The sequence below is a fragment of the Lingula anatina genome, chromosome 1 (assembly GCF_051362555.1).
Source record: "Lingula anatina isolate TDL-2025a chromosome 1, LinAna3.0, whole genome shotgun sequence".
Taxonomy (NCBI): domain Eukaryota; kingdom Metazoa; phylum Brachiopoda; class Lingulata; order Lingulida; family Lingulidae; genus Lingula; species Lingula anatina.
Window position 1 is genome coordinate 1,622,223 of NC_141767.1, and position 12,942 is coordinate 1,635,164.

Below are 12,942 nucleotides of genomic sequence, written 5' to 3' on the forward strand. Positions count from 1 at the left end.
AAGAAAATAATGTTATAAAGGATTTAAAGAGGAAGAAGTAGCAAAAAATAAATTGGGGCTATCTGTTGATTCTTCAATGATCGGATTCAGTCCCACCGCCGAAAGGCCGCTACACAGAGACCAAAAAATGAAATGAAAACATCTAAAAAGCAGTTCCCTCCAACAAACTCCTACATAGCCCTAGTCAATTCTCACCAGGACAATTAAGAAAACACATCTTTTAGCGGTGTAGTATATCCACGTTTTCTGCCACAGGTCTTTGTGGCAGTGTGAATAGGAAAACTGTTTGCACGACCCAGTTACAGTGTTGTGAATCACATTTGAACAGGTAGGAAGCGTAAACAGAAAAATGGCGTCCCACATTAGACTGGAAAGTGTTATTCTTTTTCAGAAAGTTAGCAACATTGATCCAGATTTTCAAGCCGCCTAAATAACGAGAGCGATAGCCAAAACATCGCTGTCATTTAATACTGTTCATTTAAAGTTCACGTCTTCATCAACAATATTCGAGGACAAGTCGCCATTTAAACAAACAGCTGAGGTCAGTAATGGATCTTTGCATTCAGATCAGGATAGCTAAAACAGTGGATGAAACAGACACGTCTTGTGGTATGGTAGGAAGAATTGCCAGTAATAAACGGAACTGTTTAAGACTATTGTTTTTTAAACTTATCCCAATATTTGCTGGATTCACAAAAATGTACATATGACAACTATTGAATGCCTCGTCGTTTTATCAGACTGGTTAAAACAACCCCACAGGTCATAAAAATCAATTTTTTAGCAAACAGTCGTCGTTGTTGTGGGAAAAAAACGCGGTTCTACGACAACCGTCCAGGAAAGAACTATATTTTTGTAAAAGTTAAACATTGTTTTATTTTATGTCTTCAAACTAAACATATTACGAAAATCAAGTTACATTAATCGTTTGGTTCACGTTTGACAGCTTCACAATTCCGTAGTCATGTGCATCTATGTACCAATATTTGATCAACACCAGAATGGAAAACGAAAAAGAAGTACAGCAAGTCGACTTGTTCAGAACATGGGGTGCAAAGACTGGGACGTTAAGCAGGAGGATCATTGGGGCAAGTGCTGATCTGCGTCACAAATATGAAACGAGTATGCAAGAGGGGCAAATTTATTTGGAAACCAGTATAATATTATTCCTGGGAGATTCTGGTGTAGGTAAGACATCCCTACAACGCTATTTCAGAGGAAAAGATTTCGTAAAAAGTCACAATAGTACTCGAGGAAATGAAAAGCATCACGTGGAAACTGCTGCCGTAACGGAATCTTGGGAAGATGTGAAGGAACCTGAAAACGAACAGCAATATGCAGCTAGCTACGCTACAGTGCAAATGACTGACTATTCTGTTCCCCAAGCAGATGATCACGGATCATCGTTTGATCAACATGTCAAACTTGTATTTGGATTGCTATGCATATGTGTTGCTTTTGCTTTCTCTCCCATTGGGTTGTGTTCTTTGAAAATCATGGGGTGCCTCTTCTCTACTCTTTGGTTTTCTGGCAACCTGCCTATGGGTATCAGATATGGCGAAGGTACAGCTCTCAGTATATTTTACAGGTATGCCTGTATCGAAATCCTATACGCTGGCACCAATATGCAGCATAGAATAGACAACCCAGACTTATTATTAGAATTCCAACTTGGTATTCTTTGTTGTGGGTTGGTGATAGGGTTTGTGTTAGGATTTGGGTGTAGGGCAGGAACCTCATTGGTTTTCAGCTTTGTCTGCCTCAAAAGTCAAGGTAGTATTCTTAACTTTTTCTCAATTATTTCGAATATGCTGTATGAATGGGTCCATGACTTCAAACATGCGTTAACTGTGTTTTTGATTGTCAGCCTTACATTGTTTTCATGGTATGCGTTTCATGCCAAATTATACCACGAGAAACGAAACATTAAGGAGATTTTAATTAAAGTTTGGTCCCAAGTCATTGTTTCAAATATCGCAATTGCCCTCTTTTTTCAGATTTATACACAAGAAAAGTATTTAAATATGTACAACCACGAGCGAGTGATACTTGCCATTTTAACATGGACAGGGGCTACTATTGGCGTCCTCGTATGCAAATACGCGTCACCAAACCTTATGCTTAGTCGGTTTCATATGGGGTTGCCCGTTTACATTATAGCAATAATGGCGTGTTCTTATGCTTTATATTGTCTCATTTTATGGTATATGGAAAAGTTTGTCCATCATTATATGATAATCTTCTTGGCTTGTTTTAGCGGTGCTATGTTAGAATACACGTCAATGATGCTCATTGGACGGTCTCTTGCAAAAGTGTACGATTTGCCTTTCTATATACGAAGGGCACTGGGCTTTATTCTAGGTGTCGGAATGGTCTATTTTATGAACTGGAAGGTCGCTATTCTTCCTGGAGAATTTATTTTAGATCAGTTGTTGTCTGTTGGTATTGTTGCTGCATTCGAGATGTGGGGCTTTTGGCAGGTGAAACAAGCAATGACAACGGGTATTGATTTAACCAAAATAAGACTGGCAAAAGCAAAACACGAGAATGGAATGCCAGGCATGCGTAAAAAGTTTGTGTTAATTGACTGTGGAGGCCAAGAAGAATACCATTATTTGCACCATTTATTCATACCAAAGGACGCTGTTTACATCATTGTTTTTAACTTCGAAGAAGCCAAAGGACTTCAAGACAGCAACGAACTGCGTATGCAATTCAGAAAGCTTCGCTATTGGTTAAACTGCGTGTTGGTCCATATATGTTTGCCTGATGACAAAAATAATAAAAATGACAGACCTATCTTCATTGTTGGGACACACAGAGACAGTGTTGATAAGGAGGTCAGACAAACGATTTCTCAGGAACTGACAAGTTATTTTGAAAGAGAGGGTATCGATAAATATATTTCTTGGAATGGGGATACTCTGGTATTTGAAGTGGAGAATTCGGTACGGTGTAATAGGGACGAAGAGGGAAAACATCTCAGGAAGCAAGTTGCTGAAGTTTCAAAAAGACAAAAAACTGAGATCAAATTTCTAAAATTTTCGAAAATCATGCCAATGTTGCCTCCAATAATAACGCTCTCGGCATTGAAAGAAGCGGTCATGAAGGAAAACGTCGTTAAAGACGATAATGAATTTGAACATTTTCTTAAATACTTCAATGAGAGGGGGGATATCCATTGTTGCGACGATGATAGTGGCGATTGTCAAACCAGATCTGTTGTCTTGCGTCATGGGCAGTCATGGTTTGTGGAGTTATTTTTGGAAATTCTAAATATGATAAAGAGAGACAAAAAAAAGAATGGTATCTTAAATGAAAGTACCGTGGATGAAGCGATAGAGCACAAAATCAATTTTCTTTCTGAGTGCCAATCGATAAAACCCCAAGAAAAGAAACATTTAAAAGACATTTGTGAAAAACATCTCGAAGAAAATCACTTAATTGTAAAGGTCCCCGGCAGACCGTACTATCTTGTCCCATTTAAGTTGATAGACGCTACGCAAAAAGACAGAGATGACCTTTGGAAACATCTACCAGAAAAAGAAATTGTGTTTGGTTTTGACTTTGACGAATTAGAACCAAAGCCAATTTTCTGGAGACTTACTTCTACCCTGCTAAAAATGAGCGGTGACATAAATTTCACAGAAAAAAAGTTTCGGCAAACTGTGTACTCTGATTTTGCTGTATTTGCAGAACCATCCACGGATTTCAAGTACAAACTTGAGATGAAATCAGTTATTTCACAGAACGTGATTAAATTTACTACACGTACAGACCCTAAATTACCAGCAGGTGCCATAGAACAGCAAACTTTCGAGGTATTTGCGAATCTTCATAAACAATTGGATCATATATGCAATACATCTTTCCCTGGGCAGAAATATTCCGTGGGACTAGTCTGTCACCTACAAGACGAACACACTTGTTTGTGGGGGGAAGAGGTGAGCAAGTTTATAACTGAAATAAATATTCATATATATATTATCGAATCAAGAAATCAAATGTTTAGCTGTGAAAAAGCGAGAAAGTGTCGTTGACGAAGTTATAGATTAAATATCAATCGCATCTAAAATTTACCTTGGTCAGGTTAGGGTAACAATAGATAAAGTTGTATAAAAACAAATGTGCATATACATTAGGCTAAGGTTGTTCTATCTGTAGGGTCACGTTCACATGTACCATCTGGGAGACAACAAATCTGGGTTCGAGTTATTTGATAATATTCCCAAGGGATTATCTGCTGTTTGTAAATGTGGCGCTGCCCCAAGGATGAAAATCTACCTGTACTCTGGCAAGGTAAGCAATTATCGTTTGCAATTCAATAAGGTAAATTTTCCTTTGTTTTTTGTCGATCTTGCGAACAGCACATTTCGATGAAGGGCAATGACCATAGACCTAAATATATGTATGATGGCCAGTGTTAAAGTCAAGCTTGACGAATTTAAAGCCAACACATGTATTTGTATAAGTTCTTTAAATCGTAATTTAATGGCACTGAGAGAGTGGGGAAGAGAGAGCGTCATTCAGTTCGTTACACTTTACAGTTGTAATGCAAGATACAACATCTTTACAATAAAATACAAATTATATTTAAAAAAGAATTATTGAAATTGTTTTTTTCTTTGATTGAAGCAACATTTGAAAAACATTCGTTTGCTTCCTGTATTCATAATCCATGTACCCTGTATTGCAATAAGGTGTAAATCCGACATGTGGCACAATATGTGGGACTGTGAATATTACAGACACTTCTAATTCCAGTAGGTGAACATTTTAACAGGGAGATGAGGTGATTGCTATACAAAACATGTTTGTCTGATGCCACAGAGCTCTTCATTTGTTTGTACAATGTTTATTTTATTTTAGAAACCCCAGGAAACTGAAAGACAATTCGAAAAGCTCAGAGAAAACTGGACAGAAATTGAACAAGACCTCGAACCTAAACCTCTCTTGTCCTACCTTTTTGCAAAGAAGGTTTTGGATGAAGATGATATGGATGTTATTCTGAATACACTTGAAAGGAAAAGCAGGTGCCATGAATTGCGGAAAAGACTGCGAAAATGTTCTCCAGAAAAGGAGCCTATGCGTCACTTGTGCACCATTCTGCGTGAAAAGCAGCCACATCTTGCTGATCTGTTGGAGTCATCCCCGGAAACTACAGATGACAGGGCGGTGAGAACGACTGATAATATCTGAGAAGAAAAACGCCTTTTTCAAAGGAAAAATATTCTGATATTATCAACTGGTTTCAATACCAAAATAAATATTCAATGGATGTTAAATTCCTTTGACTCGAAGTGAAGAAGATGCATATATATTTGTGATAGATTGATAGCTTAAAAGGAAACGATAAAGAACTGACCTGAATGACACGTTGTATATCGGTCTTCATCGATCTTGAATAAATTTATGAAAACAACCTTTGTAAAATTATCAAAACAAGGTTTACTTCCGATGCTAACATCAGTGATATTATTTCAGATGGGTGTGTAGCTTTATTACTGTTATTTCACTATGGAAAGGGGTGTTTTAAATAATCAAAACTTGGTGAAAGTAGGTCTCTTAGATGTAAAATGTTTTAAACTGTGCATTGTGCAATAATTAGAGCAACCATATTGCGATATGTAATCATTAGAACAGTTTTAATTTTGACATTTTAATCCTTTGATAAAAAACTGTAATCGCTCACCTGAACTGAGCAGATTCCAGTAATATACAGATGAGCTATATGCGTTACTTGTTTACCTGACTGTTATATTCACCAGAACATGATGATGCTGAGGTTGCAATGATTGTTTAACTGTTATTTATAACTCCATTAGCAATGTGTTTTGCAGGATATGATCAGTTCTTTTTCGGCTAACAATGTCTAAAAGGGCATATTTTCACCCATCCACCCCTCCGCTCACCGAAGCATGATAATTTATTATATATTGTTTCTGACCATATAAAACTGTGTTTGTGTGATTTTACTTATGAAAATTATTTAGTGGCACTAGCCAATACTTAAAAATAGTCTGGAACAGGTCTGTACGTGTATGATTCAGGTAGAAAACAGGGGTCCTATTTTTTATACCTGCCTATTGTACCATAGCCAATGCACGTGCAGAGGCCAAAATGAAATAAAACTATTAGACCCTGTCCCCTTACTGCCTCTACAAGACCCCAGTATTTACCGACCCGGGGACCTGTTTCTAGCTGAAACGTTCGCACATACGTGCAGCTCCAGCAACGTTTCCCTCAGTGTTTAAAGAAAAATGAAGTGACTTAAAACAATCTTGTACATATTAACCGATTACAGTGACGTCATATTTGCTCCGTAACACTAGTCCCGCGGCCATGCTGGAGGGAATGAACGACGGGGAATCCTTACTTTTCACATGACGTCATCATTTTATGCGAACATTGGGTGTCCGCCATTTTCCTACACCAGGCGGGAGATACTATCGTGCTGAGTTTTTTCACTTTTTATCACGTACACACAGCACAGTCATGCCGATATGTGGAGTGGTTGGATGTTCAAATAAACCGTCCTCACAGAAAGGTATCAGTTTTCATAAAGTACCAACAATCATTAGAGGTCAAGGCGAGGAGACGCAAAAGTTATCTGAAGAAAGACGGCGGTTATGGAAAGCAGCAATAAACAGGAAAGATATTACCTCGGAGGAAAAGTGGGATCGAACCCTTGTTTGTTCGAAACACTTTGTAGGCGGTATGTATATATGTTACTTGTTGGTATCATATAAATGTCAGAGAATAAGGTTTTTGTGAAGGACGGATCTTTGAGTCACAAATGGCAACTACACGTACCTGTTACTCGGTGGAGTCTTTGTCTGTCTTATATGCTCCCTGTATCCTGTGTATCTCAGACAATTTCGGACACAAAATTCTTTTTTGATGTACAATTTCAGCACATTTACATGTTTTTACAAATGCAATATAATTCTCATTCTCATGTTGGATTGTTTTTATCATTGCCATGTCTAAATTTTCTAGGTATCAAGGCCTACCTACATGACAGGACCAGTCCGTCCTGGCTTCCAACATTATGCCTAGGGCATTCAGCCTGCATTTCAGAATCAGCAGCCACCAGTAGATACAGGCGTGCCAGTCAGCGTGGGGAAAAGAGGAAACGTGCAGATGCAATAACTTCACTTTTGAACCTCAAAACGCCAAGGCTTGAATCAGACCTTCAAGTGAATGAACAAACTCAACTTCAAGACAGGAGTACAAGTGATGGCAATAGTTGTGAACAATCATCTCTTGACAGTGATTTAGACATAGAGCTAGAGATTCAAGACACAAACTATGAAGTACAGGAATCCAAAGATAGTACTACTGGTACAAGTAAAGAGGTACAAACTGAATTAACAGTTAATGATATTGAAAATATTGAAAATGACAATAAAGCTAGACTTGCAGATTCCAACTGCAAAGTGCCATTCACACGGCAAGATCTCTACAGTTTTGAAGGGTATGAAAAAGATCCAGACAAAGTTTCTTTTTATACTGGATTGCCTAATTTAGGGGGTTTGAAACGAGTGTTTAATTTCATAGAAGCACAAATGAGCAATGGCTCAAAAAACCTGACCAAAGAAAACCAATTCATGTTATGTCTTATAAAATTAAGAATGGATTATGCTTTTCAAGACATGTCAGTTCAGTTAAATGTGTCAGTTGCCACTATTCATAGAATATTTCATGCCACACTGAACATTCTTTACAAAAGACTGAGTTTCTTGGTCCACTGGCCAGAAAGGGAGCATGTCAGAGTATCAATGCCGATGACATTCAGAAAAGAATTTGGTGATAAGGTTGTTGTTATTCTTGATTGTTTCGAACTCAACATAGAAAAACCAAGTGGTTCTCTTAACAAGGTGTATACATACTCTAATTACAAGCATCGTCATACAGTTAAATATCTGATAGGGATAGCCCCACAAGGTACAATAACTTTTATTTCTGAAGGTTGGGGCGGTAGGACCTCAGATAAACACATCACAGAAGAGTCTGGACTTCTAGACAATCTGTTACCTGGTGATATTGTCATGGTAGATCGTGGTTTTTCCATTGAAGAATCTGTCAATTTTTACCAAGCGAAATTGGCAATACCTAGTTTTACACGAGGGAAGTCTCAATTACATCCAATGGAAGTAGAACAGACGAGAAAAATTGCAAATGTACGTATTCATGTAGAGCGGGTTATTGGACTACTTTGTAGGAAATTTAGGATTTTTGACAGTGTTGTACCCTTGGAGTTTCTGAAGTTGAAAAGTGGAGAAGAGGTACCTACAATTGACAAAATTGTTCAAGTATGTTGTTGTCTCACAAATTTATGTCCCTCTGTTGTTCCATTTGATTGAAGTGAAGGAATGTCTAAGTGTTTGGAAACAATTGAAGCATGTATGCATCTATAACAACAATTTTAGTGAAATAAAAATATGTATTGAAAACCATTTATTTTCTCATTTTTTTTCTTTAGAAAAACTTTCCTTGATCCTAGTGGACCAAGATTATCAGAATTCCACACAGCTAACATATTTAGCACCGGGCCGTGGTGACTGCAAAAACTGAATGGCTGAACAACTGAATCCAAGAAAAAAAAGGTTCAATTAGAAGCACCATTGCACTGTAAAAGGTATATTAAGACTAGCACACAAGAACTGAATACTGGTATCACATCCAAAAAATGGGTAAATAGAAAAACACATCCGAACAATCTGTATAACTTTACAATAACTGACATCATATGTTAAAAAGATGTAAGGCATTGCACAATAAAATGTCAGAATGGACCAAGATTATCAGAATTCCACACAGCTAACATATTTAGCACCGAGCCGTGGTGACTTCAAAAACTGAATGGCTGAACATATGAATCCAAGAAAAAAAAGTTCAATTAGAAGCATCATTGCACTGTAATATGTACATTAAGACTAGCACACAAGAACTGAATACTGGTATCACATCCATAAAATGGGTTAACAGAAAAACACATCCGAGCAATCTATATAACTTTACAATTACTGACAGCATATGTTAAAAAGATGTAAGGCATTGCACAATAAAATGTCAGAATGGACCAAGATTATCAGAATTCCACACAGCTAACATATTTAGCACCGAGCCGTGGTGACTTCAAAAACTGAATGGCTGAACATATGAATCCAAGAAAAAAAAAGTTCAATTAGAAGCATCACTGCACTGTAATATGTACATTAAGACTAGCACACAAGAACTGAATACTGGTATCATATCCATAAAATGGGTAAATAGAAAAACACATCCCGAGCAATCTATATAACTTCACAATAACTGACAGCATTTGTTAAAAAGATGTAAAGTATTGCACAATAACATGTCAGAATGGACCAAGATTATCAGAATTCCACACAGCTACACATTTCTACATTTATTGCAAAACCACCTTCCTTTTGGGACTCTCTTCATCTTTATACAACTCATATGGTACCACACTGTGCTGCAGTTCTCATTATCGCATGCTACCATCTTGCGACCATCGTCACTTCCATTACAAATACAGTACTTTGGCTCCTGAGAGTTTGAAGAGCAATTATTGGTCACAACCTCCTTCAACACACGCTTCATGGTAAAATACCCACACAACAATTCAGGCATGACAACCTGCTTATGAAATAATTTTGCTTTTACAGAAATAATATCCCATAAACTTTGATCTTTTACTATTCTTTCACAATGCGATGCATATGGGCACCACACAAAAAAATCGCAATAGTCCAAATTTGACATAAACAGTTGCATTTGAACTTGGTAGTAGTAAGCAGTGTTTTTCTTTAATTTCAGTCCTCCCTCTGTGTTTTCCAACCAGGTCATCTGAATACTGTCTGCTTCACGCAGGGTAAAAGGGCACTTGATCTCTAAAAGACCCTTCCCACAGCAGTTACACGATACAAACCCATCCGGACTGGCCCCAAACTCTGGGAAGTCTGGATTTAATAGAAGTCCAGATCTCTCAACTTGGAAGTCCACATGGAATGGTGCCATGTCCTTGCAGTACTCTTTTCTTGCCACCCTCTCTTTTTTGATGCCCCACTCTGTTGATGCACTGCTGAAGTATTGTGGATAACACACCGACTTTACAACTGACATAGATGGCTTATCTATGTCTGTGTGTACAGCAGAATACAATTGTGAAGCAGTAATACGCCCAAGTCTGTATTTCCTCCAGTGAGTCGATTTACACTGGTCCCTTGTGTGCAGTTCAACATGGGCAGCCTCTGCTTCTGTTACAGCTATACTGATCCCTGCAGTATGGGCTAGGATATCGTCTATGTTGGAATTGTGAAAGTTTGTGTCTTTTAAAGAAGACAAATCCACTGGCCACTGCCCAAGAAGAGCTTTTGGCTTGAAAGTGTGGGCAAATTCAGGGTTGATGGCCAATATACTTGCATCACTGACATCTGACTGATACCCTTGAATAAAGCTGTCCATTTCATTCTTTGTGGGCGAAGAGAAGTCATCCATTGATGTGGACTCTTTCCTCCTCAAATCCCCTGTTTTTCTTTTTTTGGTAGCTGACTGGAGGTCCATATCCACGATGCGGTGAAATGGGTCTTTCAGGTTGCTGGAAGACGGAGCCATCCAATAGGCAGGGACGTCTGTCACAGTGGTCTCTTTCCTTATTCTGGTCCATGTTTCTAGGGCAAATAGCATGGCAGCTATATGACTGCAGCTCTCCCCCAGACCAGCCATGCAAGTGCAATGTGCACACTCAATGGACCCCTCTCCTTTTATGATCACCCAGGGCTCTAAGGGCTTCTCCCTTATGCGCAAAGAATGATGCACCTAAAATGTGAAAAAGGGAAGAATAAGTCATCTTAACATAAACGCATGGATAGGTATTAAATCACATATGGGCTTCTTTTACACACGATGGTAACTTCCTGTTATTTTCCACATGAAGCTTTCGTTACTTTAAGTAAAATCTATGACATATCGCTGACAAACCATGAAAGCAATTAAGCAAAATGCTGTCTACAGCCTACATGCAGATATGGGGAAACTGCAGGATGGACAGGATCAGACCTGTTAAAAAGCCACAGGCAGGACCTATAAGATTTTGTTCTGCAGGTCCTCCAGACTGGCAAGGTTTATGGAAAAATACTATATAAACTTTTTTGGAGGTTCTATAGATTTTTAGGCAGACCTGTAGATTTTTTGGAGTGTAAGCCATACAGACCTGCAGTATTCTCGCCATGTCTGTACATGGAGTATTCCCCATTAATATATTTGGGTCAAAAGTATACAATACATGAAATAATGTCTATTCTTATGAATACATGTAGAAACAAAAATTTAAATCCGTGTTTATGCAAAATATCTTATGAGTATTCTTACCTTAGACTTTATTAAGTGAGAGCCATTTATTTCAATGTGCCTCATGTCCTTAATCCAACCGTCTTGGAAAAGTTTGTAGGCCTCCAATGCCTTGTAATTCCGCAATTCTTCCTTAGTGTATGCAGATCTTTGAAATATCAGAAAGTGAATAACATCTACTAAATTCACCTCTGGCCACGAAGCTTTGTCTGTGCTGCAATCCTTGGATGACACCGTGTAGGGGTCTACTCCAATTTCCTTTGTCTTCTCATCATATCTTTCTCTCACATCTGCCGGTAAGGACTGTCTGTATAGATTGGTGTCCTTCTCCATAACAATAACAAGCAAAATAACAAATGAACAACCAACAAGTGAAAATTCAACAATAAAACGATGATTTGTACAGCAAAGCTCGGCGTGTCGTGCGTGTCGTCTCGATAGCATGGGTAGAAAAATGGCGGTTCACGGGGCATTGTGGGATAGCACACTCGGAGTTGTGACGTCAGTGAAAAGTAAGGATAGTAGCGTAAATATAGGTAAACCAAATAAAATAAAGTAAACTTCATATCACGATCAAGGACACCAAAGGGAAAAGGATATATACAAGCTGAGGCTTCAGCTGATCAGCGGGATCGACCGATATGAACTCAAGACAGTCTAAAAACGTGAAATCCTACTAAATGCTACTTACCCAACATCGTGTTGTCAGAAGATAGTTCAGTTATCTTGTACTTCATTTATCTTGTTCAATGGGTAATAACAGTTATAGTTTGAGAGAGTTTAATGTGTAATCATAAGTTTAACCATAAATAGAAGCAACTGTTTTCATAAAGGATAGATATAAATAAATTTGAGCTGATCATTAGGATAAACCCTTGTGGATTCAAGGAAGAATGTATGATTGTCTTATGACATGAAATATTGCTGTTAGTTATGACTTATCTTTACATCGTGAAGCTGTCAGAAATTATTTCAGCATTCTTGTACTTCATATTGGTTCATTAGAAAGTACATGTAACAAGACTGTTGTTCATTCATATAAGCAGCATTGTTAGCATTTTATTATTAGTTCAGTCATTCACAGAAGCATTTGTTAGGCACTATAAATATCCTCAAACCTCAGTTTAAGTGGGACTTAGAGAATGGAATTTGCCATGGGACTATACACTTGATATCAATGGAGCAATAGAAACTATGTCAATGATGAAAAAGACGTGTCCTTTGTATCAAAATAAAGCTGGTGAGTTGTGTTGTAAATAAGTTTTCAAAATACATCTACTGTCATAAAAAGTATTGTATCAAACTGATTTTATAAAATTTTATATACCATTTGCATTGAGAATATTTTGCTAGGTATTCAGTGAACAAAATTCATGTATTTTAAATTTACTTTAAAACTGCAATATCAGGTATTTGTTGTTCTCTTTTTTTAATGTAAAGCCTAACTATATTGGGGATTTTCAGATGCTATTGTTTATACAGTACAGAAGTAAAGTATGCAGAACATTTGCTCTATACCATCATCAACTTTTTAAATTATTTCAGCATTCTTGTACTTCATTTTGGTTCATTAGAAAGTAC

At 37.7% G+C, this 12,942-nt stretch overlaps 3 protein-coding genes across 4 annotated transcripts; 2 read left to right on the forward strand and 1 right to left on the reverse strand.

Annotated features, from left to right (window-relative positions):
* The first annotated feature begins 290 nt into the window (after window positions 1-290).
* Window positions 291-5,787, forward strand: LOC147763822 (uncharacterized). The gene is made up of 3 exons (XM_087001411.1): window positions 291-3,944; window positions 4,165-4,299; window positions 4,870-5,787. Exons 1-3 carry the CDS (start codon window positions 975-977, stop codon window positions 5,197-5,199), a joined length of 3,435 nt encoding a protein of 1,144 aa, XP_086857537.1. The 5' UTR covers window positions 291-974; the 3' UTR covers window positions 5,200-5,787.
* A 576-nt stretch (window positions 5,788-6,363) lies between these two features.
* LOC106154716 (uncharacterized) lies at window positions 6,364-8,632 on the forward strand. 2 transcript variants are annotated; one of them, XM_086999691.1, is made up of 3 exons: window positions 6,364-6,715; window positions 7,000-7,358; window positions 8,486-8,632. In XM_086999691.1, exons 1-3 carry the CDS (start codon window positions 6,400-6,402, stop codon window positions 8,498-8,500), a joined length of 690 nt encoding a protein of 229 aa, XP_086855817.1. In that variant the 5' UTR covers window positions 6,364-6,399; the 3' UTR covers window positions 8,501-8,632. The 2 variants fall into 2 exon arrangements, with proteins under 2 accessions (XP_086855817.1, XP_013384628.2); XM_013529174.3 differs by lacking the exon at window positions 8,486-8,632 and having other exon boundaries at window positions 7,000-8,459.
* LOC106152913 (uncharacterized) lies at window positions 8,446-11,882 on the reverse strand. The gene is made up of 2 exons (XM_013526656.2): window positions 11,383-11,882; window positions 8,446-10,830 (listed from the first exon to the last, which is right to left on the reverse strand). The coding sequence occupies exons 1-2, from the start codon at window positions 11,803-11,805 to the stop codon at window positions 9,400-9,402; spliced, it is 1,854 nt and encodes a 617-aa protein (XP_013382110.2). The 5' UTR covers window positions 11,806-11,882; the 3' UTR covers window positions 8,446-9,399.
* Window positions 11,883-12,942: the final 1,060 nt, after the last annotated feature.

Coding starts and splice junctions, on each gene's coding strand:
- LOC147763822 (XM_087001411.1), top strand. CDS start 975: ATGTACCAATATTTGATCAACACCAGAATGGAAAACGAAAAAGAAGTA. Junction 3,945..4,164: donor CTTGTTTGTGGGGGGAAGAG/GTGAGCAAGTTT, acceptor TTCTATCTGTAG/GGTCACGTTCACATGTACCA. Junction 4,300..4,869: donor TCTACCTGTACTCTGGCAAG/GTAAGCAATTAT, acceptor ATTTTATTTTAG/AAACCCCAGGAAACTGAAAG.
- LOC106154716 (XM_013529174.3), top strand. CDS start 6,400: ATGCGAACATTGGGTGTCCGCCATTTTCCTACACCAGGCGGGAGATAC. Junction 6,716..6,999: donor TTCGAAACACTTTGTAGGCG/GTATGTATATAT, acceptor TAAATTTTCTAG/GTATCAAGGCCTACCTACAT.
- LOC106152913 (XM_013526656.2), bottom strand. CDS start 11,805: ATGCTATCGAGACGACACGCACGACACGCCGAGCTTTGCTGTACAAAT. Junction 10,831..11,382: donor CTCACTTAATAAAGTCTAAG/GTAAGAATACTC, acceptor TTCACATTTTAG/GTGCATCATTCTTTGCGCAT.